This window comes from Puma concolor, chromosome D1, assembly GCF_028749965.1.
Source record: "Puma concolor isolate L17-30 chromosome D1, mPumCon1.1.hap2, whole genome shotgun sequence".
Taxonomy (NCBI): Eukaryota; Metazoa; Chordata; class Mammalia; order Carnivora; family Felidae; genus Puma; species Puma concolor.
In genome coordinates, this window is record NC_141676.1 from 581,887 (window position 1) to 605,022 (window position 23,136).

General features: G+C 66.2%; 1 protein-coding gene across 4 annotated transcripts; it reads left to right on the forward strand.

The window, feature by feature from the left end:
• The first annotated feature begins 110 nt into the window (after positions 1-110).
• TSPAN4 (tetraspanin 4) lies at positions 111-22,204 on the forward strand. 4 transcript variants are annotated; one of them, XM_086676543.1, is made up of 9 exons: positions 111-219; positions 5,231-5,330; positions 9,020-9,099; positions 18,332-18,523; positions 19,718-19,792; positions 20,717-20,818; positions 20,914-21,045; positions 21,143-21,226; positions 21,760-22,204. In XM_086676543.1, exons 3-9 carry the CDS (start codon positions 9,037-9,039, stop codon positions 21,826-21,828), a joined length of 717 nt encoding a protein of 238 aa, XP_086532669.1. In that variant the 5' UTR covers positions 111-219; positions 5,231-5,330; positions 9,020-9,036; the 3' UTR covers positions 21,829-22,204. The 4 variants fall into 4 exon arrangements, with proteins under 4 accessions (XP_086532669.1, XP_086532667.1, XP_086532668.1 ...); XM_086676541.1 differs by lacking the exon at positions 111-219 and adding an exon at positions 1,555-1,679; XM_086676542.1 differs by lacking the exon at positions 111-219 and adding an exon at positions 1,936-2,119.
• The last annotated feature ends 932 nt before the right edge of the window (positions 22,205-23,136 follow it).

The window sequence follows — 23,136 nt, forward strand, 5'->3', positions numbered from 1 at the left end:
TCGGCGTCCGCTTCCCCCCGTGCCGAGTTCCATTCGCGTGGACCGGGGGTTCCGGGGCCCGCGCGGCCGCGGCAGGAGCAGGCGGACCCCCCCCGGCCTTCTCTTTGGTACATCCCGACCTACGGCGTCCCTAGAGGGCCCTAAAGGCCCCGACGGCGGCCGTTCGCCTTCCTCGTGTCCGCATGACTGACAGCTGCGCGGCGGGCGGACCGCGCGCAGGTACCGAGTCCGCGCGCGGGGGATGAGGCCAGGGTCCCGCCCCCCGCAGCCCCCCAGCCGGGTCCGGGAGCCGAGTTGAGCTGAACCCGCGCGGAGTTGGAGCCCCGAGCCTAGCCGCAGCAACAAGTGGCGGGCCGGGGGCGCGGCGACCCGCGCGGCGGGGGTGGGGTGGGGTGGGACACGGGCGGCAGAGAGGAGCCGGCCGGTGGGCGGCGGGGACCTGCCGCGGCGGGCGGACACGTACGGGCTTTCCCGCCACCCCTCCCCGCCTGGAGCCGCTGCCCGCGCGCGCCCGGGGGTCTCTGTGGCAGAGTTTGGCGGTCCCATCCTCAGCCGTGGCCTGGCCCGCTCGTCCGCACCGTGTCGGTCCCGGCCCGGCAGTAGCCTGTAGCCCCGACGGCGGGAGGGCGCGGCGGACTCAGCGGCAGTTCCTCTCCCCCCAGCGCTGCAGCGATCCGCTTCGGCCCGCGTCCCCCCTCCCTTCCTCCCGAAGAAGGGTCTGGGGGTGGGGTGCGGAATGGGTCTGCACCCAACTTGGGCCAGTGCTGGGTAGCCTCTGATCTGGGGACGTCGGGCCTCTGAGGACTCGGGAGAGGGGGGAGGCTGGAGAAGGGTGGGTGGTCCGGGAGGGCGCCGTGGAAGAGGTGCCTTTTGAGCTGAACTCGAAGATTTCACGGGGGTGAGCCTGAGTGTGTGTAAGGGAGTGGACTGATCCTGGCAAAGGGAACCCTTGGACGGAGGCCTGGAGGCTATACCTGCGCGACAGCTCAAGGCCACAGGTTTGTGCTAGGGCCAGAGGTGGAGCTAGGGGTGAAGGGGCAGGAGCCACAGAGGATTTAGAGGAAGGTCTAGCTGTGTCTCTGGAAATGGGGTGGGTGACGTGAGCTCCTTGATCTTGGTGTGGGAGATGGGGAAGAGCAGTGTACGGTGAGAGGCAGGGAAGGCTCCCTGGAGGAGGTAAACTTTTGGGCTGTGGGGGATGGATGTGTTACAGAGTGGCACCTGTGACGTAGGTGTGTATGGGGAGGGGCTTGTCAGGGTCCCTGGCCTGGGGCCTTTGGATCTCCGGTAGGGGTGAGTAGGGCCTGTGCTGAGTCCCGGGCATCAGCTAACTCTCCTCTCATGGGTGGATGATGGATTCTGGTCTTAGTGGAGGGGCAGGAAGACGCAGGGTCCCCTGAGGCCTGGGTGGGGCTGGCCAGAGCTGCTGCCTGCCTGGCGTCTGTGCCCCCACCTTTGCCTGGGTCCTGGATAGTCTGCCCAGTGCATTTGTCATCCCGCACGCGGCCACGTGCAGAGCCACGAGTGAGGCCACTTCCCTTCCCAGCTGCCCCCCCCCCCCCCCCGCTACTGGACGCACATCCTGTCCCTGGACAGAGGGGCAGGATTGGGGACCTTGAGTTACAGTGGCCTGGGGGCAGACCCAGGCTCAGCTGCAGAGGCTGCTGGCAACTGTGGAGGTGAGGGACACAGGGGAGGGGATCCAGGCTTCAACTGGGTGGACCTTGGGGAGCTGGTGGGGGTGGAAGGCTTCCTGGAGGAGGAGCCCAGGGCCTGCCCCACCCATGCTCCTACCCGGATCAGTTGTTTACTCTGAAAGAGTGAGGGGAATGAGCCTCCCGCCCTGATCCTGGCTGGAGCCAAGTTGACATTCCTGGAATTCTGAGAGCTGTGTGTAGTTTTGGGGGCGGTGGTGGCCTCCTCTTCCCGGGCTCCTCCCTCCAGCTCTCTGCCTTCCGAGGAGAGGAGAGGCCACGGGGAGCATCATGGCTGCCCCACCTTAGCCTGTGTGCCCTCAACATAGGTGTTCACGGAGGCCCCTTCGGGCGTTTGATCCTGTCGTCTGTCTCTACTCTGCCTTGGCTCAGCCCTGACCAGGGGACACTGGGGAGACTCAGAGGTCAGCCCTGCCCCCTGTCCCCTGCCTCTGTCGTGGGTGACCACGTTCCTCTGGTGTGTGTGCCATGGGCCAGGCTCTCTTCAGAGAGGGCAGGAGGGAGCCATGGGGGCCTAGGGCACTGGTGGGAGGTGGGGGGACCTCGCTTCTCCTCTCGGTGTGCAGTGTCAGCACAGATGTGGCCCAGGCCTCCGGCCAGAGAGAGTGCCAATTTCTTGAGAATGGGGCATCCTATCCCCAGTGGTGGGAGGCATAGGGAGGGAGGAAGGGAGGGCTGTGCTCACATGTGGTTGGGAACCCGTGAGCCACATTTCCTGCTAGAAGAGGGTCACTGCAGGGCACGGAGGGGACAAGGAGAGATCAGCGGCTGAAGTTTTTGCTGCTGAGAGGCTCTGGCCTGGAGCATTGCCCTGTCAACAGGCCAGCCGCAGGGCCAGCTTGGCCTGGGAGTCAGCTGGTCCTGAAATCAGTTTCTCCATCTGTAAAGTGGATGGAACCAGAAGCTGCCCAGCTGGAGGGTCAAAATCCTGACCTTGCAGGCCTGGCCCCTGGCCCCTCTTGTTTGGGTGCATGTGTGCTCATACAGGGGTGCACGGGGCGGGGTGGGGTCCGTGAACATACATGCTCCGATGCCTCCCCAGGGCCAGGCGGGTCGCTTGCCTGCTGTACCCACACTAGCCCTTGGCCCTGGGGTCGCAGGGGTCGTGAGTGGTGCCATTTGCAGGTGTGCTTGAGGCTGGATTGGCCTTAAGCTGACGACCGCCCCCCCCCCTCTGGACAAGCCTGTCTGCCAGCTGGGCTGCCTGGGCCCGACTGGGGCTCCCTGAGGGTCCTGCTCCATCTGGGCCTTGGTGGCTGGGAGCAGGGGTGGGCACACACTTGGTTACCAGAGGCAGGAGGCCCCCAGCGCCTGTGGGAGGTGGAAAGGTGTCCCCCGCCCTGGGTCCTAATTGTGTCCCCTCCACCACCACCTCCAGCAGACCTGAGGGTCAGGGGGAGGGGGAGAGGAGCAGAGGTGTGGGGGGAAGACCTGAGGTTGGGGTTGGCCTTGCTGGGCCCAGGAGAGCCTGGAGGCCCCTTGGTGGCCTCTTCACGGGGACCCCTCCCCCGGAGCGGGTGTCTCCGAGCCCCGGAGGCGGCTGCAGTTGGGGGGTGGGGGGGGTGGCCTTGCCTGGGCTCCGTGTGGGGAGGGTGTGCAGGGTGGGGGCCCGGGTGGGCGTTGGGCCTGCCGGGCTGGGTCAGCAGCTGGACGGCTGCCAGCACAGGACTGTTTGTGTTGGCCTCCGGGCTCCTCCAAGCTGCCTCCGAGCCTGCTCGGCCGGGGGGCCCCCGGGCAGGCCTTGGCTCTGCTCTCCCCGCCGATCTGCCTCTGCTGGGGCTCTGCTGCCCGGCCAGGCCCCTGCTGCCTCTCAGCTTCTGGGGCTCAGGGTGGGCCACGCCACTGGCCCTCCCCCCCCCACCCCATCTCTGTTTCGGCTTTTGGGCTCGTTCCTCTTTGAATGGGACTTTGGTCTGGCCAGGTAGGTGCCCACGGCCTTCTCATGGCTTAGGTTCCCTTGGGGTCCCTCACTTGCCCTGCAGAGTCGAGAAGACCCAGCCCAGGATCACCGGTGTGTTTGTCTTGGGGCTCTCCCTCCACCCTGTCCCTGCTGCGGGTTCCGCTCTGGGGGATGTGGGCGTGCAGACCCTGCATGCAAAGGAAGCCCAGAGCAGGGAATGGGGAGGGAGGCTTCCTGGAGGAGGAGGCTGGGCCTGCAGAGAGACGGAGACAGCTCCGGTCCTGGTCCTGTTCAACCCCTGTGACCTGCCCCAACCACAGGGTTCTGCCTAGGCTGCCCTAGGTGGGAGTGGGGGGCTCTGGACTCATGGAGGACACTGTGGGGGCCAGAAGGGCTAGAGGTCATTCATGGAGGGTCCCGGGCTGCCTTGGGGGCGAGGGCTGGGAGTGTGGCTGCGCAGTGGTCTCATCCAGCCTCAGCTTTGTGTTGGCTGTGGGACTTCCTCACGTAGGGGCCCCAGGAGGGTTGGGGGGGCTGCTGGTGGATCTGCCCTTTAGGCCCTGCCCAGGAGGCCCTTCTGTACCCCCCACCCCTCCCGGTTCCCAGGTCTTGGGGTGGGGGCACGGTAGGGTATGATACATGCGTTTTAGCTTCCAGAATGTTGCTGTGGGCTTTGGGCCCCACGGCCCCTGGGTGGGGGGGGCTCATCACGGAAAGTGGATGAGGTGTGCCCCCCCCCGCCCCCCCCCCCCCATTGCCCTTGCTGCTTCACCGGGCCTGAAACCCCTCCGTGGACGCTTCATTCCTGGGCACGGGGACTGCTGAGGGGCCGGGAATCGGTCTGCTCGTCGGCCCCAGGCACAGGTCTGGTGGGCTGGCGGGCAGTGGGCGGCCCACGGAGGATGGGCGTGAGGGAGTGGATGGCCGCCATGGTGCCGTCCCCCCTCGGGCTGCCGAGAGGACCACCTGCCCCACCCCCAGGCTGCAAGGAGCACCTGGCCTGAGGAGGGAGAATTGGGGGGCCTGGCTGGGATGCCCTCAGAACCGCCCCTCCCCACCCCGTGTGACCTTGGAGTCCCCTTCTCAAAACCCTGGCTGGTGGGGGAGGACAGGACCCTCCCGTGAGTGCCGAGTGCCGATGGCAGATGAGCGGGCCTGGTGAGTCACCCCCAGCTGGCTCTGTGGGGAGAGAGTGAGGCTGGTGGCTCAGGGAAGGAACGGGCGGGGTGCAGAGCGTCTCGGGGGAAGCGGACCCCGAAGGCTGACCTCAAGGGGGTGGGACAGCACGACATGGCCCATGTCGTGCTTGAGTTCCTGCTTCTGAACACGTGTGTTCTCCGCGCGTGGCCCCCGCACGTGCCGTGTGTGCGTGCAAGCCTGCGTCTCAGGACGAGCGACCCAAGGTCGGGAGCAAAGCCCTATTGGACACCCACCCCCGGCTGGTCCCCTGAGTCTGGCAGTGCGCCCCCGCCCCCTAGCTGCTCTCGCCTGCCCCTGCAGGGACCTGGTCCTGAGTGGAGGGTTGCTCTTAACCCCCCAAGAGCCTGTCCCGTTTCGGGGAGCCCCCACGGAGGGCGCGGTGTGGCCTCCATCGTGCCCACCTTTCTTTCCACAGGGCTCCCACCCACCTTGGCTGTATCGACCGCAGGCCGACCTGCCGGCTCACTTTCAGGAGAATCAAGCACCACCCGGCTTCTTCTCTGTGGCAAGCTCAGGTATGTCACAGCCCGGCTGAGCAGTAGGGGTGCGGACCTGGGCTGCCTCGTGGTTTCACCCACTCCTGGCCCGGGGGCCTGGCCAGCAGGATGCTCTCCGGGTCCTCAGAGTCTGAGCCAGCCAGATGCCGTCTCCTGAATGTGTCTCATTGGGGCCCCGCCTGCTGGAGGAAGGGGACTCCTACTGGGGAGAGGCTGGACTTCGGGGACAGGGTCCCCCCTACCTGGCTTCAGCCCTGATGCATGCGTGTCCTCATTCCAACTGGCCACAAGACCCTTGGCTGAGTTTTCCAATGTCGTTTCAGACGGACTCTCGTCACCTGGGGGGGAGTGGGTGTAGGGTTTTGTAGATGGGATGTTGTGGGGGACGTTGGGACGGTGACAGCTGAGTGAGATAGTGAGATAGAGCTGGGTGCTGGGGCCCAGTGGGGGAACCCAGGCTGTCCCCCGTCTGCCCCCTGCCCTGCCCCGCTCCAGCGTGATGGGGGGGTGGTAGAGAGGGGAGCCCAGGGCTCCATGGGGAGTCCCACCCCCCCCCCCCCAAGCTGTGGCCAAGGCCACTTCCGCATCCTTGGAAGCCTGGCCCAGGGAGCCAGGCTGAAGGAAGGCTCCGGCCCTCAGACCCTGTCCCCACACATCTCTGGCCCCAGCCTCCTTGGGGACAAAGCTGACAGGTTGGCAGCAGATTTATTTCGGCCCCTGGAGGTCTGACTGTGCTTCCCTGAGTTGTCTGGCCGTGGCGTGCAGGGGTGATGCATGGGTGGGGGGAGGTGGTATCTGTGTGGGGCATGTAGGGTGAGGTGGACTCACGCCCGGGTCCTCCCTTGGCCCACCTGCGCCCACAAGTGCACTCTGAACACCCAGTCTCACACGTGGGCCTCCCTGAGTGCCCACCCTCGGCCTGGGCTGTGGAGCTGGCTGACTTGGGCCAAGGGGGCACGGGGGTCTCCAGGCTCATCGGCTGCCACTTGTTCCCTGGTTTCTGTAGGGCCTGGGGCCCTCCACCACCTGCTTCTCCACTGGGACCCTGGCACGTCACTGCTGTGTCCCTTTCGTGGGGCCCAGACATGCCAAAGAACTCTGGGAAAAGAAAAGGGTAGAGGGGCCATGGGAAACCCTGGGTGGGCCAGCAGCGTGAGACAGGCAGAGACTCTGGGACTGTCCTGTCCCCACTCCCTGCCAGCGCCAGCTCTGCTCTGGGGGCAGAGCTGCGGTTCTCGGAAGAGTCGTCAGGGGGCAGCAGAGGGTTCATGCTTGGGGGCCTCAGGGCCCAGCAGGGCTGCCAGAGGGCACTTGGCCTGCAGCCCTCCAGACAGTCCTGCTCTGGCTGCTGCACAGGCCCCCAGACCCGCTGTCTCCCGCACCACTCAGTCTCTAATTTGTCACCTTGTCAGTGTCACTCCCCACCCCCCTCCCCTGCACCCTTGCTCCTACTTTCCCCTTCCCTTCTCTCCTGACTCCTCCTCCTTCCCCTGCCTCTCCCACCCCCTCCTCTCTCTCCCCTCTGCTACTTGACTCTCAGGGACCTTGAGCCAGCCCTTCCCTCTTTGGACTTCAGAGTCTGGGACCGTCCCGTTGGGGGGGGACACTGCCAGTGGACTCCCATGGCGACCTGGTAGGCCTTGACTGCAGCCCTGAGCCCAAGGTGTAGGACCCACATCCCCCAGGCCCAGAGCCTTGAGAGGCGGGGGCTCAGCTCTCCTTTGGCCTCTGGGGTGCAGGCCCAGGGTCAGATAGGGAGGAGGCATCGGGCTTACATGCTGATGCGTCCCCCCCCAAACACCAGGGGGTCCCAGAGACCATGCTGCCCCCACCAGTGGGGTGAGCCATGGGGGCGCAGCTGGGGGGGGACAACTGTCCCCATCTGCCGTTGGGGGTGTGTGTATGCACCTGTAGACAGTTCCTGGTACGCGTGTCTGTACACGAGCACGTGGCACATCCAGAGTGACAGGCTAGTGTGCACACCAGCAGTGCAAGGGGCACTAGTGCACGTTCCAGCGTGTGTATGTAAGTCACCCAGGGAATCTGTGAGCTTGGCTCGGGCCCACGTCTGCGTGCGAGTGTGGATGTGTCCGGGAGGTGCAGGGTCTGACTTCCAGGCCAGGTTGGTGCACGATGAGCTGTGAGGCCCCTTCAAAAATGACCAGTAATGCCAAGACAGTGGCGCCAGGGCATCAAAGCAGTGAGGGGCTCCATGTGGCTGCGTGTGACCTACGGCAGGGAAGCCGAGGGCCAGGGCTGGGGGTCTGCCCTCAGCAGCCCTGCCAGCACACCCTGGCTGAGTTGAAGGAGCAAAGGGCCGCGGAAGTGGGGATCCGCGCCTGTTTTCAGGTGCCCGGTGATCACCCACACCCTCTTGTGTGTTCCCGCCCCTCTCTGTAAGTCTGAAAGCCTCCCCACGGGTCTGGCCGAGTAACCTGCCCTCCTGGGCACCCTTCCCACTTGCCCTCCCTGGTCCCAGCCCCTCTGAGGGGCTCGTCCTTTAAGCTGCAGTCCTGCCTCCTGCCCCAGCAAGATTCCCTCCCTCTCGCCCCCCCCCGCCCCCCCCCCCCCCCCCGCCCAGGTTGGGTACCCCAGGCTGATTCCGGTGCTCACGGACGCCTCTCCCCATCCAGGCTGTGAGCCGCCCGGGTTTTGGGGTCCCCGCGCGGCCGTCACCAGCCCGGGCTGGAGGTGAGGGATGCTGCTTGGAGAAAGTACACCCCAGGGCGTGCTCGGGGCTACATTGTAAGGCGCTCTCTCGCTGTGGGAATCAAAGTCGAAGCCACCCCAGGTCACCACCAGAAAGCAACTGGGCCATCCCTTCATTTGCATAGCGCTGTGGTATCTCGAGCGCGGTCGGGGGTCTCCAGGCCCGGCGTGGGGGGGGGGGGGGGGGGGTGGAGGGGAGGGGAGGAGCAGAGCGGTCGCGGCGGAAGGCTGGGGGCCTCGTTCCCGGGGCTGAGCGCCGCCTGGGCCGTGGCCTTCGGCCCCCTCCAAGGCTGCCCCTGCCCTACGAGAGCATCTTCCTCTCGAGCCCGGGGACCCGGAGAGCCAGGGGCGCCGGCGCGGGCGGAGCGGCCGGGGCCGGGGGCGGGGCGGGGTCGTCGCCCCGGGAATGCGATTGGCGGGCGCCCGCGGAGCAGTAGGATTGGCGGGGCGGGGCGGCCTGGAGGGGGGCGGAGGGGAGCGAGGGGAGGGGTCCGCGGGGCGGGGCGGCGAGGGGGGGAGGGGGCGCGGGCGAGGCGGGCCGGCGGGGAGGGGAGGGGTCCTCGGGGGGCGGGGCCGGCGCGGATTGGCGGGGCGCGGGGCGCGGGGCGGGGGCCGGGGCTGCGGCGCGCGGACCGGGCAGGTGTCCGGGGCCGCCGCCGGGGCGGAGAGGAGCTGCGCGCCCGGCTGCCGGGGCGGGGGGCCGGGGCGGGGGGCGCGGGGCGCTGAGCCCGGCGGCGGCCCTGGCGCCATGCGCCGCTCGAGCACGGACGAGTCCACCTACCGGCGCAGCCCGTCGCCGGAGGGCAAGGAGCCGGGCTTCGCGCGCGGCGGCCCCTTCCGGCGCTACAGCAGCCTGTGCGGGCACGGCGGGGACGGCGGCCCCTTCTTCGGCCTGCACGCCAACCCCGGCCCCAGGGCGGCCCCGGCGCGCTGCGCGTCGCCCAAGGGCAGCAAGTACGTGTTCTTCTACCTGGACCTCTCCTTCGTCTTCCTCCTAGAGCTGAAGCGTTGCAGCATGGCGCGCGGCTGCCTCCAGGGCGTCAAGTTCCTCATGTTCGCCTTCAACCTGCTCTTCTGGGTGAGTGGCGGCGGGCCCGGGGCGCCCGGGGCTGCGGCGCCGGCCCGGCCCGACTCTCAGCACGGTCCAGAGTCGCTGCTCCGGCAGGGATGGGGGGCGAGGCTCCAGGACGCAGACGGGCGGGGCGGGGTGGTGGCGGTGGCTGTGGCGGTGGCGTGCCCGGGGTCGCTGCTCCAGCGGGGGGCCCGGTGGACCGGCCCTTGGGGCGCGCTTCCGGTACCGCGGGGCTGTGGCCGAGGCTCTGCCCGCGTCCTCTCCCCCTCTTTCTGGGGCCGGACGTGTCCCGCACCTGCGCCCGCCTGCGCTGGGGTTCGCGTGCTGGTCGTGGCCGGCAGTGCGCTGGAGCCCCGGCGCTCCCCCTCCCTCCCCTCCCCTTCTCTCCCTCCGCGCCGCCAGCCGGCGTCCTTTCTTCGACCCCCCTCGCCCTCCCAGTGGAGTAACCCACCAGGCCTAAGGACTGTGGTCGCCGAGGGGCTGTTGGGGGCCCGGTGGTCCCCCCCAAGCCTCTGCAGGTGCTGTGGGAAGGGAGAGGGGGTGTGTGCGCTTGGGTGAGTTCCCTGGCTGGGGCTGACTCTGAACAGGATGCTGGGCCACCCACCGTGAGTGCTGGGGAGGTGTCTGGCCTCCCTGCTGGCTCTTCCTCCTACGCGGTGTGCATGTGTGTGGGCTGGTGCCCAGAACTTTTGCTGAATGGGTTGGGTTTGCTCAGACGGGATGTGTGGGCCCAGGGTCAGAGGCGATGGTGCCACAGGGTGGCCCCTTCCTCCTCCAGAGGAGAGTAGGCACGATGACGGAGTTGACAAAATTGCCACCCGGCCCCAGCCCCATAATGGTTGGGAGCATGGTGGGTTCTGGCTGTGACAGGTGTCCCACCCGACCAGGCTGGGGTCCCCTGGCTGGGCTACCCGAGGCTTGGTGGAGGGAGGATGCCAAGGTCACTCTCTGCTCCATGGTGAATTGTTGAGCCGGCCCTCCTTCCCACAGCTAGGAGGAAGGGGGTGTGGCGTTAGCTGCAGCCTGGACCCCACGAGGCGAGGCGGCTGTCCTGCACACGCTCATTTGCACGCAGTCCCGTTAAGGCCAAATGCCCAGAATCCCGGGTCCGTCTTTCTTCACCTCCCTTCCATCCTGGGCTGTAGTTTTCTCTTCCCAGCTTGTGGAGGGGGGCCATCAGGGGTCGCTGGGGGGCAGGGGCAGCCAGCCCGGGCTGCATTCGGGGTGAGACCCAAGGCTCCGGGCCCAGATGCCCGCTTCGAGGTGGCCGCCCCGAGGGCTTGCTCTCTCTCTCTACAAGGGGATCCTGGGAGGGATGAGGCCCAGGTCTGGGGTGAAGTACCCCTGAGGCCAGCAGCCAGGAAGGAGGTGTTGGCGGCGGGAGCTCGGGCCCAGGTGTGTGGAGGGGCGAACATCTTGGTGCGGGGTGTTGACCAGCTGCAGCGGGCGCCCGTGTGGAGTGGCTGGCAGGGTCGGCACGTCCAGGGCAACCTGATGGGAGATACCGCAGGTGACCAGATCTGACCGTGGTGACCGTGTAGTTGGTGGAGCGGCGGTGGGGGTGGGATGGGGGACAGAGATAGTCTGGTCCCGGGAGGTAGGCAAGACTTGGCTTTGTCCCTGGTGTGCCATCCTCGGTGGTCTGAGAGCTGCCCACCCTAACGGGTCCCCAGGCAGAGCTGTGTCTGCCCTGTGAACCCTAAAGGAGGGACCGTACTGGCTGCAGGACAGACATGCTTCGCCAGTCCCTGCCATGGATGACGTCCTCAACCTGGAAACGAGTAAATCAGAAACCCCTTTGGGACCTCCTCCTGGGCTGGAAAGTCCAATTCCCTTTTATTATACAATTATAGCTCCCTGCCCAGCAAACTGGGCCCCTGCTGCTGGCATGTGCCCCTCCCTGTGCCAGCGTGGTGCCCAGACAGGGTCTGAGACCAGTGGGTCAGGAAGGGCATCCGGGCCTGCCCACAGTGCACAGGAAGCACCCAAGGTGAGGTGTGGTGAGAAGTCCGGAGTCTGGGTCCCTGTGAAGGTGCCACGTAAGTGCAGGTGGCCAGAGGCCACAGCACCGCTTCCCCGGGACCCCAGCCCCTTGGCTACCTGGGGGTGCTGGCCCCTCAGCCCATTTCCCACGGTCACTGGGAGACCAGGGGACGGACCACACCGGCACCCACTGGAGCTCACTGTAAGATCAGGGCCCAGGTAGTGGGAGGGGCGTCCCCGGGGCAGGACCTCAAGATGCTCACCTGTGCCGGTCCTGACCTCACCCTGCAGAGCCCCACCGGTGCTCTGAGGATGGGGAAGGGACTGGCTCGGGAGACGCTTGACCTAAGCGTTTTACTTAAGACTTAAGACCCTTTTTTACTTAAGACTCTTGTTCATGTGCCGGGTTTGACGGTGCTCCTTCGGGTCTGGGCGGGCAGGACTGAGGCCTCCAGCCTTGGGTCCTTGCAGGGCAGGAAAGAGTCACCTCTTGTCTGTCCTGGTCCTGTGTAGCCTGCCTGGGTCATTGGCTTGTCTCAGGGAAGGAAACAGGCCTGCTTAATTGTCACCAGTGCCTGGAGCTGGGGTGCCCTGGGATGGGGGAGCTGGGAAGGCACAGGTGACACTCGCAGGGGAGGAACAGAGGTGCTGGGGGTGGCGGCTCCCGGCCTGCCTCCCCGCGGCAGATGAGGCCTTCCTAGGGCACAGGGAGCTCTTCTGAGATGTGCACAGAGTCCCTAAAATGGGGCCAGGGAGCAGGTGGGGTGTGCAGCCCCTACGCGGCCCCTGGGGAGTTCAGGCCTCCACCATGACAGAGGTAGAGGTGGAGGCCGCAGGGGGTGGGCGAGAGGAAAGCGGTTCTTGGCTCTTCCCTGCCTGGGTCAGAGTGCTCAGGGCTACCCCCAGGGGGCAGTCCCTGTAGCCCAGGTGGTCCTGGGGGTGGACCTGGGGGAGGCAGGGCTGAGCTCAGCAAGGTGAGGTTGCTTCTGTGTCCCCCCACAGCCAGGGCCCGCGCCCGGGCCTCAGCCTTGGGACCTAACTCCTCCCCAGTTTGGATCAGCCAAGCTGAGGGCGCCTGCTCTCCACACCTCCCCTACTTCTGAGCTGCTCCCTGCTGTCCTCTCCCTGCACTTGTGCTCAGGGGCCCTCTGCGTGGCTGGGGTGGGGGTCGGAGCCCTGCCTGCCGTCGCCTGCTGCCCAGGATGCACTTTGTCCACTGGCACCACGTGTGGGCCCCTGAGTTTTCCTCTTTGATGAGCCGCGGGTGACGTCCAAGTGGGTGGCGCGGTCTGCTGTCACTGGCCTTTGGGCAAGGCCCCTAAGACTGCTGGAGGAGGGGACCCATGGTGGCAAGGGCTCTGCAGAGCTGGGGGCCGTGACCTTCCCCCAGTCCTCCCTACAGCTGGGGGAACAGGCATGCCGCGGGGACCTGCTCGAGGTCACAGTCCTCAGACCCTGTGCCTCCTCTTGGCTCCGGCCTCCTGGTGGTGCTGGGGGCATCCTCGTGTCCTGGCTTCCGTTTCTTTCTGCGACAGGGCTGGGCAGGGGTGTCCCGCTGCCTGCGGGCTGCAAGTAGGGGTAGGTGGGCAGGTCTTGTGATGGGCGGAGGGAGGGCAGGTAGATTCTGGGATGGGAGCAGGTGCTGGGGGTGGGGGTGCTTGACTGCCCTGGTCAAGTCAAGGGTCAGGACGCTCTCATCCTTCAGGCCAGATGCTGGCTGATGGGACAGATGAGGACCCTGGGGCCCGGCAGGTGCCAGTTCTCCGGGCCCAGCCCCCTAGACCAAGCCCTCGCTCCCACGGTGGGGACAGTAGGCACGCGCTCTGAGCGGCAGCAATCCGTTTCTGAACAGAGGCCCTGACGCCGGAGGCCCCGTGTGCCTGTTGGGGAGCTGGCGGCTCCCCTGATAGCTTTGGGGGAGCTGGGGGGGGGGCCCTGCCTGCCCCGCCGGGGGGTCCAGGCAGCTGCAGCTCTGTGCTGGGTGCTCGTTGGGCCCGTCCACCCAAGTGACCCGGACGGGCTCTGTGAGTGTCCCTGGAGTCCAGCTGCTGGGAGGGAGGGCCAGGGACAGAACCTTCTACGTGTAAGGCAGGGGTGGAGTGGGCTCTGTCTGGGGCAGAGATGTGGCCTCAGCCATTAAGGGCTGGGGTGGGTCTTGGAGGTCAGGAGGCCCATGCAGCAGCCAGGGGGGCTGTGTCCCTGTTGCACCGGCCATCTGCAGCCCTGGTCCCGTCTTTCTACCTGCGGTGGGGCGCCTCCCACCCCCCCCCCCCCAGCCCCGTCCCCGCTGCCCCAGGTACCTGGCGATGGCCTCTCCCTCCCCTCCCCGCCCCGCAAGCAGTGTTGCTGTGGTTCTTTTTTTTTTTTTAATTGAATTTTATTAATATATTTTAAAAATTTTATTTAATTTTTTTTGAGAGAGAAACAGAGACAGCGTGAGCAGGGGAGGGGCAGAGAGAAAGAATCCCCAGCAGGCTCTGTGCTGTCAGCACAGAGCCGGACTCAGGGCCTGAACCCGTGAAACCCCGAGGTTGTGACCTGAGCCAAAACCAAGAGTCGGACGCCTAACTGCCTGGGCCACCCAGGCGCCCCTTAATATGTTTTCTAAAGATTCTTTTTAAACAATTTATCTACTTTGAGAGAGAGAGAGGGAGAGAGAGAGAGAATCCCAAGCAGGATCCACACTGTCAGCACAGAGCCCGACGTGGGGCTTGAACTCAACAGTGAGATCGTGACCTGAGCCGAAATCGAGAGTCAGGACGCTTAACCGGCGGAGCCATCCAGGCGCCCCCTGAATTTATTTTTAAGTAATCTCTACACCCCACGTGGGGCTCGAAGTCACAGCCCCGAGGTCAAGAGTCCCACGCTCCACCGACCGAGCCTGCCGGGCACCCCCCCCCCCTCCCCCCGCCCCGGCTGCTGTGGTTCTTACCTGGCCCCTGGAGACCCTTTTGAGGCCCAGTGAGCAACTCCTCACCTTGGACCTCGCCGAAGCCTCCGGCCAGGGCTGTTCTGCTCCCCGGCCCAACCCCTCCTCTTTGGACAGTGGCTTCAGGGGGTCCCCGGGTGGTGGGGCTGTCCCCTGATGGGCCGGGGCGGGGGGCTGCCGCGGCTGGGGGTGAGCCAACGGGGCTGGTGATGGCGCCGGGAGCTTGCCAGCGGTTAAGAAAATTAACTGCAGGCAATTGTGTAGATTTTAAGCGAGCGGCCTGCTGAGTTTTCACCCAGATAACAATCTCCAGCCAAGGTAGGGAGCGCGTCTGTGAGCCCGGAAGGTACCCCAGGCCGCGTCACCCAGCGTCCCTGATCCCCGGCCTTGGGCAGCTGCAGGCCTGGTCTCCGGCACGGCGGACAAAGGTTGCCGTTCCTGAACTTCGTGCAGACGGGGTCCCCTCCTGGCGGCTCTTGGCCCGGAGTGGTAGAACACCTCGCCGTGCCCAGGCCCCCCCAAGGCCATGCCGGCTGCCAGGCGAGGGGCTTCCAGGCACAGCGTGGCCCCTGTGGGCGCCCAGCCCTCTGCTGTGTTCCGAGGACGCGGCCAGCTGTCCTGCCATCTGCTGGCCGGAGGGGCAGTGGCAGAGGGCCTCCTGACACCTGCCCCTTCATGGGCCTGGAGGGGGCGGCATCGCTGACCACGTGGTCCCTGTGCCCCAGCCCTGGGCCAACCTGAAAAATGCAGACGAGGGAGGGGACCGCAGGACGGGGAGCATAAGCCGGGGACCGGGCTGGGGCCGGTGACAGGTGAGGACACGAGGCAAGGCATGTGCTCGGGGTGCATGGGAGGCAGTCGGGGAGGCCACGACCGACCGTGGGGCTGGGCTCCTGCTTCAGGCCTCGTGGGCTCTGCTCCCGGGACCCAGCTGGGCTGGGGAGGAGGGTCCAGCCAGTGCCCCGGGCAGTGAGCGCGGCTGGACATCTGCAGGGTCGCGGTGGGGTCCTGGCCTCCCGGCGACCGCGGCCCCACTTACCCCGTGTTTGATGTTCTGCGTCCGAGTCTAACAGGGGCTTGTTTCTTCCTGCGCTCAGAGGCTGTAACTTCCCTGCCAAAACGTTTTAAAAGCTGCGTATGCAGAAACATTTTCAAAATTACAGATAATTTTATTAACTACGTGTATGCGTTCTGTTAGTGTGTGCGTCTGAGTTTTTGGTGACTGGTCTGCATGAACACGGAGGGCCTTGGAGCTCATGGGGTTGACAGGTCGTAGGGCAGCACGTCTGTGAGATGAGCCTGTGTGGCAGTGATGGTGAGGGTATCTGTGTGTGTGACAGTGACGGTGAGGGGTGACCGTGACAGTGATGTGTGACAGTGACGGTGAGGGTGTCTAACTGTGTGTGTGACAGTGACGGCGAGGGTGTCTGTGACAGCGTGGGGTGACAGGGTGACAGTGTGGGTTGTGTGTGTCACCGTGTGGATCTCCCCTGCCATCTCAGGGTGGACAGGTGGGGACGTTTTGTGGTGTTGATTAAGGAAATCTGTTTCCAGCAGGGCTGGGGACTCTGGGGACCCGGACCGCCCCTCCCTCACAGGCGCCTGCCCGCGATGTCCTCCCCATGCCCTTCCACGTGTCCCCATGGGGCGACGGCACTCAGATGGGCTCCTTTTCCTGCTGACGGAGCCGTCCGCCGATGTCCTTGAAGGCAGACAGTCGGGCTGTGAAGCACAGGGAACGGTTCTGTCCACTGCCCGGGGACCTGCCGCACGGGACTGCCCACCGTCCTGGGGGCTCAGCTCAGAGATGTGACTCCCCCAAAGTGGGGGACAAGCTGGTGTGAGGCCTGGAGATGGCAGCCGTCACTGTGTCCCCCTCCAGGGGGAGGTGGCCCGCCCTCACGCCCTCCCTGACCTGGGCCCCTCCCCAGTCACCTTACTCGGTGGCCCCAGCTTCAACCCTCCCCTGGGGCTCTGGGGATCCCAGAGGCCGTGGGGACGAGGTGTTGGCTGTCCCAACAGGTACGGGGGAGGGGCTTGGCTCCGCTTCTCACCTGTAGGTGGGGCGGGAGGCGGGCCAGGGCCTGTCAGGCTGCTTCTGTGCCCCGTGGCGCCGAGTGGTGCCCGTCGCAGGCGGGCGTGGGGTGCCCAGAGGCGCTGGGTGTCCCCTCTGCGGCCCCGCCTGAGGCCATCACCATGGCTGGGGGCCTGTCTGCATCCCGCATGGAAGTCACACCCATCCTGCAGGTGTGGGCACACATGTGTCCCCATAGAGCCAGCGGACCCTGTCCTGCTCTGGAGCTGTGCCCCGCCCCCCCCTCCCCCGCCCCCCCAGGCAGCTGGGTCCTCACATGGGGCACACATCCAGGCCTAGGGAGCCCCTCCTCTGGGCGGGTCCCCCGGCTGCCCTCCCACCTCTGAGCCTCCCCTGACCCCCTGGCCTCTGGCACCTGGTCATGGCCCCAGGTTTGGTTACGGCACAGAGGTGGCCTCCCAGGTGCAAACCCTGGCCATAGGCAGAGGTCACCGTCCATGGTGGGCAGGTCAGCCCCTGCACCAGGGTCCCCCGAACCTGGTAGGTACCCGGCAGCACAGCCCACCCCCCCCCTCCAAGTGCACCTTGCCTGAGCTGCAGACCCCCACCCTTACTCTGGGATGGGCTCAAACAAGCAGGATGACCTCAGACCAGAAGCAGGAGCCCCAGCTTCCTGGATGCTGTCCCGAGCCAGCAGCATTCAGAGCAGGTGTCGTTTACAATTTCTAGACAGAAGTTCTCGCTTCTGTCGAAGGTGCCAAGAGGGGCGGGGAGGGGGTGGTGCAGAACCCCGCGTGTTCACCCTGTGCTGACTGGTTCCCCCCCCGATGGTGGTGGCCATTTCAGCTGGGGGGCTGTCCTGCCCCACTCGGCCCGAGGTGAGGCCCAGAGGGATCCCCCCCCATAATCACAGTCTCCCGCCAGCTTGGCTTACTGCATGGTGTGCGCAGTCCCCAGGGAGTCGTGGAGACCCTGGGGCAGGCTGACCTGCTGGTGGGGGAAGGGGCGAGCCAGCACACTTGGGGTTAGGCCTCTCGGGCAGGGGCCTTAGAGCCCGTGGGGTCTGCTGTGTCACGGGGTCCCGGCGAGGCTCGGGGAGGCGCTGTGTGCGGGTAGTCCCGGCTCCCCCTGGCTCTGCCTCGGACCGACAGGGCAGGTGGCTCATTTCCCAGCCTCAGTTTACTTGTCTGGGAAATGGGGTGGAATCTGGCCATCTGGGCTCAGGAAGCTCGTGTGGGTTGTGCAGGGCTTGTGGTAGCCCTGGGTGGATGCCGTATACCCTGGGGTCTGCGACCCAGCCTGTCCTGGGCATTTAGGGTGACTTTAGAGGGACGTCATGCCCAGGAGTGTGCTGGGGGCTGAGGCCGTGTGGGCCCGGCCAGATGGTGAGGAGGCTGGCCTTTCCCAGAGCCTGGGAAAGCCTTGGGTCCCCAAGCGGTCTCATTGAAGCCCAGGTTTTGGGGTCTAGGTGCTGGTCAGTGTTAGTGGGGCTAACCGCCTCCAGCCCGCACCCTGGAACACATTCTCCCGTCCCGTTCTGAGACCACCCAGGGCCCTAGCCCCAGCGTCTGAGGGGTGGGGGCCGGAGCCCGGGGCTCCCTAGCCAGCCCTGGCCCACCTTGCTCTCCTGTCACCATGCGAGGCCGAGGGCCCTCTCCCGACTCTTCACTCTGCCTTCTCCTCCTTCCTGTCGTTTTGTTTTTGTAATAAGAGCAATGATGACATTCAGTAAAAGCTCCAGTGGTTGAGAGGGGCGGCCAGGGTCGGGATCGGGCTCCCTGCTGCACTCTGGTGCTGGCCTCCACGTGGGGGCCCGAGGGGTGCTTTGGCGCTCACACTTAGAAGGGACAGCTGGGGGCACCAGAGGGACCCGTGGGGAGGTCGTTTTACGACCAGGGGAGCGTGGGGTCCGGCAGGGTCTGCAGGGATGGTCTCCCTGACTATCCAGGTCCGGAGAGGCTGTGGGGGCAGAGGGGGGTGCCTCCTGGAGGGGTGGTGTTCGGGGGAGCCCTGGGGCCCCCTGCCCAGGCTGCCTCACCAGGGTCATTGGGACAGAGTATCCCCAGCGCCACAGGTGGGGGATCTTGGGGTCCGTATCACTGATGCCGTGGGTTGGGGGTGTGTTGAGGGGGGAACGGCTGGGTGCTGGGATGACACCGGGAGGGGTGGCTGGTCCTGGGAGGTCAGCAGGGTGGGCGAGGGTGTGCAGGGCCCCTCGGGTGTCGCTCTGGGTGGTGTGGGGCACACAGACGTCGGCCTCACCGCCCTCTCCCCTGTCCCGGCGGTGCCAGCTGGGGGGCTGCGGCATCCTCGGGGTTGGCATCTGGCTGGCTGCCACGCAGGGGAACTTTGCTACCCTGTCCTCCTCCTTCCCGTCCCTGTCGGCTGCCAACCTGCTCATCGTGACCGGCACCTTCGTCATGGCCATCGGCTTCGTGGGCTGCATCGGGGCCATCAAGGAGAACAAGTGCCTGCTGCTCACCGTGAGTGCCCCTGACACCGTGGCCCGTGGCAGCCCCTTGACAAGACAGACGCACGCGGGTGCAGCCTGTACTGGGCCTGTTTCCTCTGAGAACACCCTTCCTGGGACTCCCTGCCCCCGCACCCTCAGCTGAGAGGCTCGCGGTCCCCACCTCTGCCTCGGAGGCCCATTTACAGGCAGGCTGCGTCTCCCCTCCGTCGTCGGGAACATTAATCACAGATAACGGAGGCGGAGAAGGATCCCCGGGCCGGGCTCCTCACCTATTAATATGTCTGGCCAAGGCCTCGGGCAGCTCCAAGTCCTAAATCACACGCTCATCGATCTTGTCTGAGGAGCCCTTGCCCAGGGTGGGGCCTCAGAGGGCGCAGCTCCCCCAGGTGTTCAGTGTGTCCAGATGCTCCCATCAAGGCTTGGGGCCCCTCTGGTCCCTTGGAGCAGCAGGTGGGGGTGTGGCTGCGTCCCCAGCTGCCCTGGGGCAGGAAGCCGTGGTGTGTGTGGGGCCCTGACCTCAGCCTTCCCCACAGGGTGACTTGGGAGTTCGGGGCCCGGGGCCTTCTGGGGGCAGGGTGGGCCCGGAGTCCTGAGCCCACACCGAGGAGAGGCCAGATCGAGGACCCCAGGAGAGGACAGGGCCTGCTCCGCATGGTCCCACCTCCTGGCCCCGTCCCTGTCTGCAGGAAAGGCACGGCGGACAAAGGATGCCTCTGCTGCTCGGCTGACCTGGGGCCTCTGTGGCCAAGGTCAGGGCTGTGCCTCAGGGGGTGCTTCAGTGGGGGACTGCCACCCAGTGGGCAAGCTTTGTGCAGTTAGGTGGGGCCGCTTCTTGAGAAGCGTGACCCTGGGCTCAGGGCCATTGCATTCGGACACCCCCTCCCCAGGGCCCCCCCAGGCATCGCCCCACCCACCCGCCCACCACAGGGACACAGGCACGTGGCACAGGTGCCTGCTTGCAGGTGTGAGGTTGTGCTCCCGAACAAGACCAGAGGCCCCCCCCCCCCCCCCAGCCGGAGGGGAGGGTTCTGAGGCGGGTGTGGCAGCATCAGGGGACGTGCTGGTCTCCGGGAGCCGACACCCGGCTGGGGCTCCCAGCACTGGGGCATCTGAGGTTCACAGCCCCACCCTCGGAAGGCTCCAGGGGCCGGGGTGCAGCCAGGGGCCGAGGGGGCCAAGTCGCTGGGGCCTGTCTCCCCCGCAGTTCTTTGTGCTGCTGCTGCTGGTGTTCCTGCTGGAGGCCACCATCACCATCCTCTTCTTCGCCTACACTGACAAGGTCGGCCACCTCCTCCCTCCCTCTGTCCTCACCACCCAGCAAGGGCCATGGCACCGTGGGTGACGGGTACAGGCGGGGCTGACAATGGCAGTCACAAGCCCTGTGCCCGGCGCGGACGCTCTGTATGGACAGGCAGCGGTCCCGGGCATCCCACCCACTGGGGACTCAGCTTTAAGCACAGCTGCCAGAGGCCAGGCCTGGAGGGGACTCCAGGACTCCCTGGAGGCTCCGGGAGTGGGTGGCAGGGGAGCTGTGCTGAGCTCCTACTGTCCTCAGCGCCATGCTTGTTGGGTGGGAAAATCTCCTGCCTCCATTTACTTGCTTAATCATTTATTTACGTTACTGAGGGCTCTTTTGCGTGTTTCACACTCCGGGTTATACTGTAGGCCTTACTTTGCTCTCATGTGGGCACCTCTGCCCCTTGGGAGCTCGCCTCTGGCTCCTGTGTCCCTCTGGCGGCCTCCCCTCAGTGCACTTGCTGGTGGGCACTTCGTTCCTTCCTGGCGTCTCCTGCCCCGGGCCCGGGCCCAGCCGTTTCTCCGGGAGCCACGGCTCCTTCCCTGGAGGATGGTCCTGGGAGCCACGTTCTGGGGCTGGCGTGCTCCTTGTCACTCTGGGCCTCTCGGCCGACAGTCGGAGCCACGTGTGCAAACGACCCGTGTGTACAGACGGCTCTCGGGTTTCTGCACCTGTCTGTCGGTATCCGGACCTTGAGCGGACACCGGTTCGTGCTGGCGTGTCTCACTCTGGTCCAGACCACAGAGTTCACCCCAGGGGGCAGGGGCAAAGTCCCCGGCACAGGGACGGGGCTTCTGGCAGGAGAGGACTCCAAGTGGGGGGGGGGCACAGGGCACCTGCAGGGTCTGGATGAGGGAGGCAGGGCTGGCCGTGGGGATGGCCCTGCTGACCCCGCTGCACCTGCAGATCGACAGGTACGCCCAGCGAGACCTTAAGAAGGGTCTGCACCTGTATGGCACCCCAGGAAACGTGGGCCTCACTAATGCCTGGAGCATCATCCAGACCGATGTGAGTCTGGGGAGTGGGGTGGGGTGTGCCAGGTCGGGTGAGGGGGACAGGGACCACCTGCCTCCCCAGCCCTCCTAGCGCCTGCCCCTCTGCAGTTCCGCTGCTGTGGGGTCTCCAACTACACCGACTGGTTCGAGGTCTATAATGCCACCCGTGTGCCCGACTCCTGCTGCCTGGAGTTCAGTGACAGCTGTGGACTCCACGCACCTGGCACCTGGTGGAAGGCGGTGAGTGCCTGCATCACCCCTCCCTCCTGTCCTGGCCCTGGGACCTGGGGGTGGAGGGCTGATCTCGAAGCCCCTGTGACGCCCTCTCTTCCTCCAGCCGTGTTACGAGACTGTGAAGATGTGGCTCCAGGAGAACCTCCTGGCTGTGGGTATCTTCGGGCTGTGCACGGCACTGGTACAGGTACGCTGGGTGCCCAGACCCACCCCGGCCTCCAACCTAGCACCCCAGCTCGTCAGCACCCGGGTTCAGGCTCCCTGAGCCCACACGGCTGATGGGGGATGCTCAGGGACCAGTCCCTGGGGAGGTGACCTTTGACATCTCAGGCACAGGCAGGCCAGCCTTGTTCTGTGGTCCTAGGCCTGCCCGGTGGCTGTGGTGGGTGGGAGTCATGGGACTGCCCGGTGCAGAGTGAGGGTGGTCCTCCCGGCCCCCGGGGAAGTCCTGAGTGAAATGGACGTGAAAAAGCCGCCAGCGGAACCCACGGGAGCCAAGCTGAGGGAGAGGCAGGTCCCGGGGCCGAGCCCCAGGAAGCCCCGTCTGCCTGTGGTGGGCGGGCCCTGCGATGGCTCGCGGATGTGGCCGGGATGGGCCTGACTGCCAGGGCTGGGGGGCACCCCCAGAGAAGTGGGGTGCAGGCCATCCGGGAAGCTGGGGGGTAGGTCCATGCTTCTGGCTTCCTGGAGTCCTGCCCAGCCCCCCTTCATGTCCCGCAGATCCTGGGTCTGACCTTCGCCATGACCATGTACTGCCAGGTGGTGAAGGCTGATACCTACTGTGCGTAGGCTCCGCTCCTGCCACCCCCGCCCCCCACCTCGCTGCCGAAGGATGTAGCCCACCTGCCTCTCCCTGCTGCAGGACTCAGCACCATCCTGGGCACAGGGAAGGGGACCCTCAGCTAGCCCCGCGAGCACCGCGCTGCAGCAGGGCAGCAGGCGCGGGGCTGGGGGTGGGAGGGGCTTCTGGCGCTTCTCGGATCCGTGTGTCCTGCAGAGCAGTGTTTTCCCCCAGGGCTGGGGCCATTCGCGGGGGGGGGGGGGGGGGGGGGGTTGAAGGGCCGCCCGCTGGTCCTGGTGCTCGTGGCGGACAGCCCCGCCAACCACATTCCACAGCGGAGCCAGGGCGGGCTCTGGGATGTCTTAATAAAGCGCGTGGACAGCAGCCGCCCCCCTGTGTCTGTTGCCGCTGTGACCCCTGGAGGGGGTGCTGTGCCCAGACAGACCCTGTGCGGCCGTGGCCCCCCACCAAGTGCCCGGAGTGCAGTTCCCGGACGCTCACGGGTGCAGCCACCAAACTCCACGAGATCAGATGCACAAAGTGGCACAGTGGCGCCTCGGGGCGCCACAGGGAGGCCCTGTGCCTCCCTGACCCACTCTCGGCTCTTCCAGTCCTGTCCCCTGCCGCGGGGAGGCCCCTCCATCTAGCCCCAGAGCCTTGCCTGCCCCCCGGGGGTCTGACGCTGTGAACTTTGCCCCTTAACTGTTATCTGTACGGGGGCCATCAGGAGCCGGGCAAGGATCTCTGGGCCCAGTCAGAGGGGCAGCTGGTCTCCTGGAGGAGCTCCTGAATCTGTTTCCAGCCCCCACTCCTGCTGGCTCCAGGGTGCTGCCCTCTGCCTGCTCCTCCCAGGGACGCCCCCGAGTGTCACTGTTCTTGTGTGGTGGACACACTGCTGACGCGCAGCCAAACGCTGACCACGGCCACAGACACAACCCAGACTGCCGAGTCCTCCCTCCCCCCGTCTCCCAACCTGTCCTCACTCCACGGAAACCACCAGTGAACCTACCACCAGAACCAACATGAGCCCGTCATCTCTGGGCACACGGTTAACCCACCGGCAGCAAACTCCCGGAGTGCCAACAGAAACAGCCCACGTCCAGCAGGGCGGTCCCCATCTGACCCCGTGTTCCCAGGAGCCCTCGGGCTGTTCCCCAAGCTCGCCCCCGCCCCCCGTCCAAGTATGTGACCAGACACACCTGTCCCACCGCCAGGTGGCTCCTACGGACAGACCCGCGTGCAAGCTCCTCGCTGGACCGACGGAGGAGGCTTGTCCCTCGCTCGCCGCCCACGTGAGCCCTCAGGCTCCAGCCCGC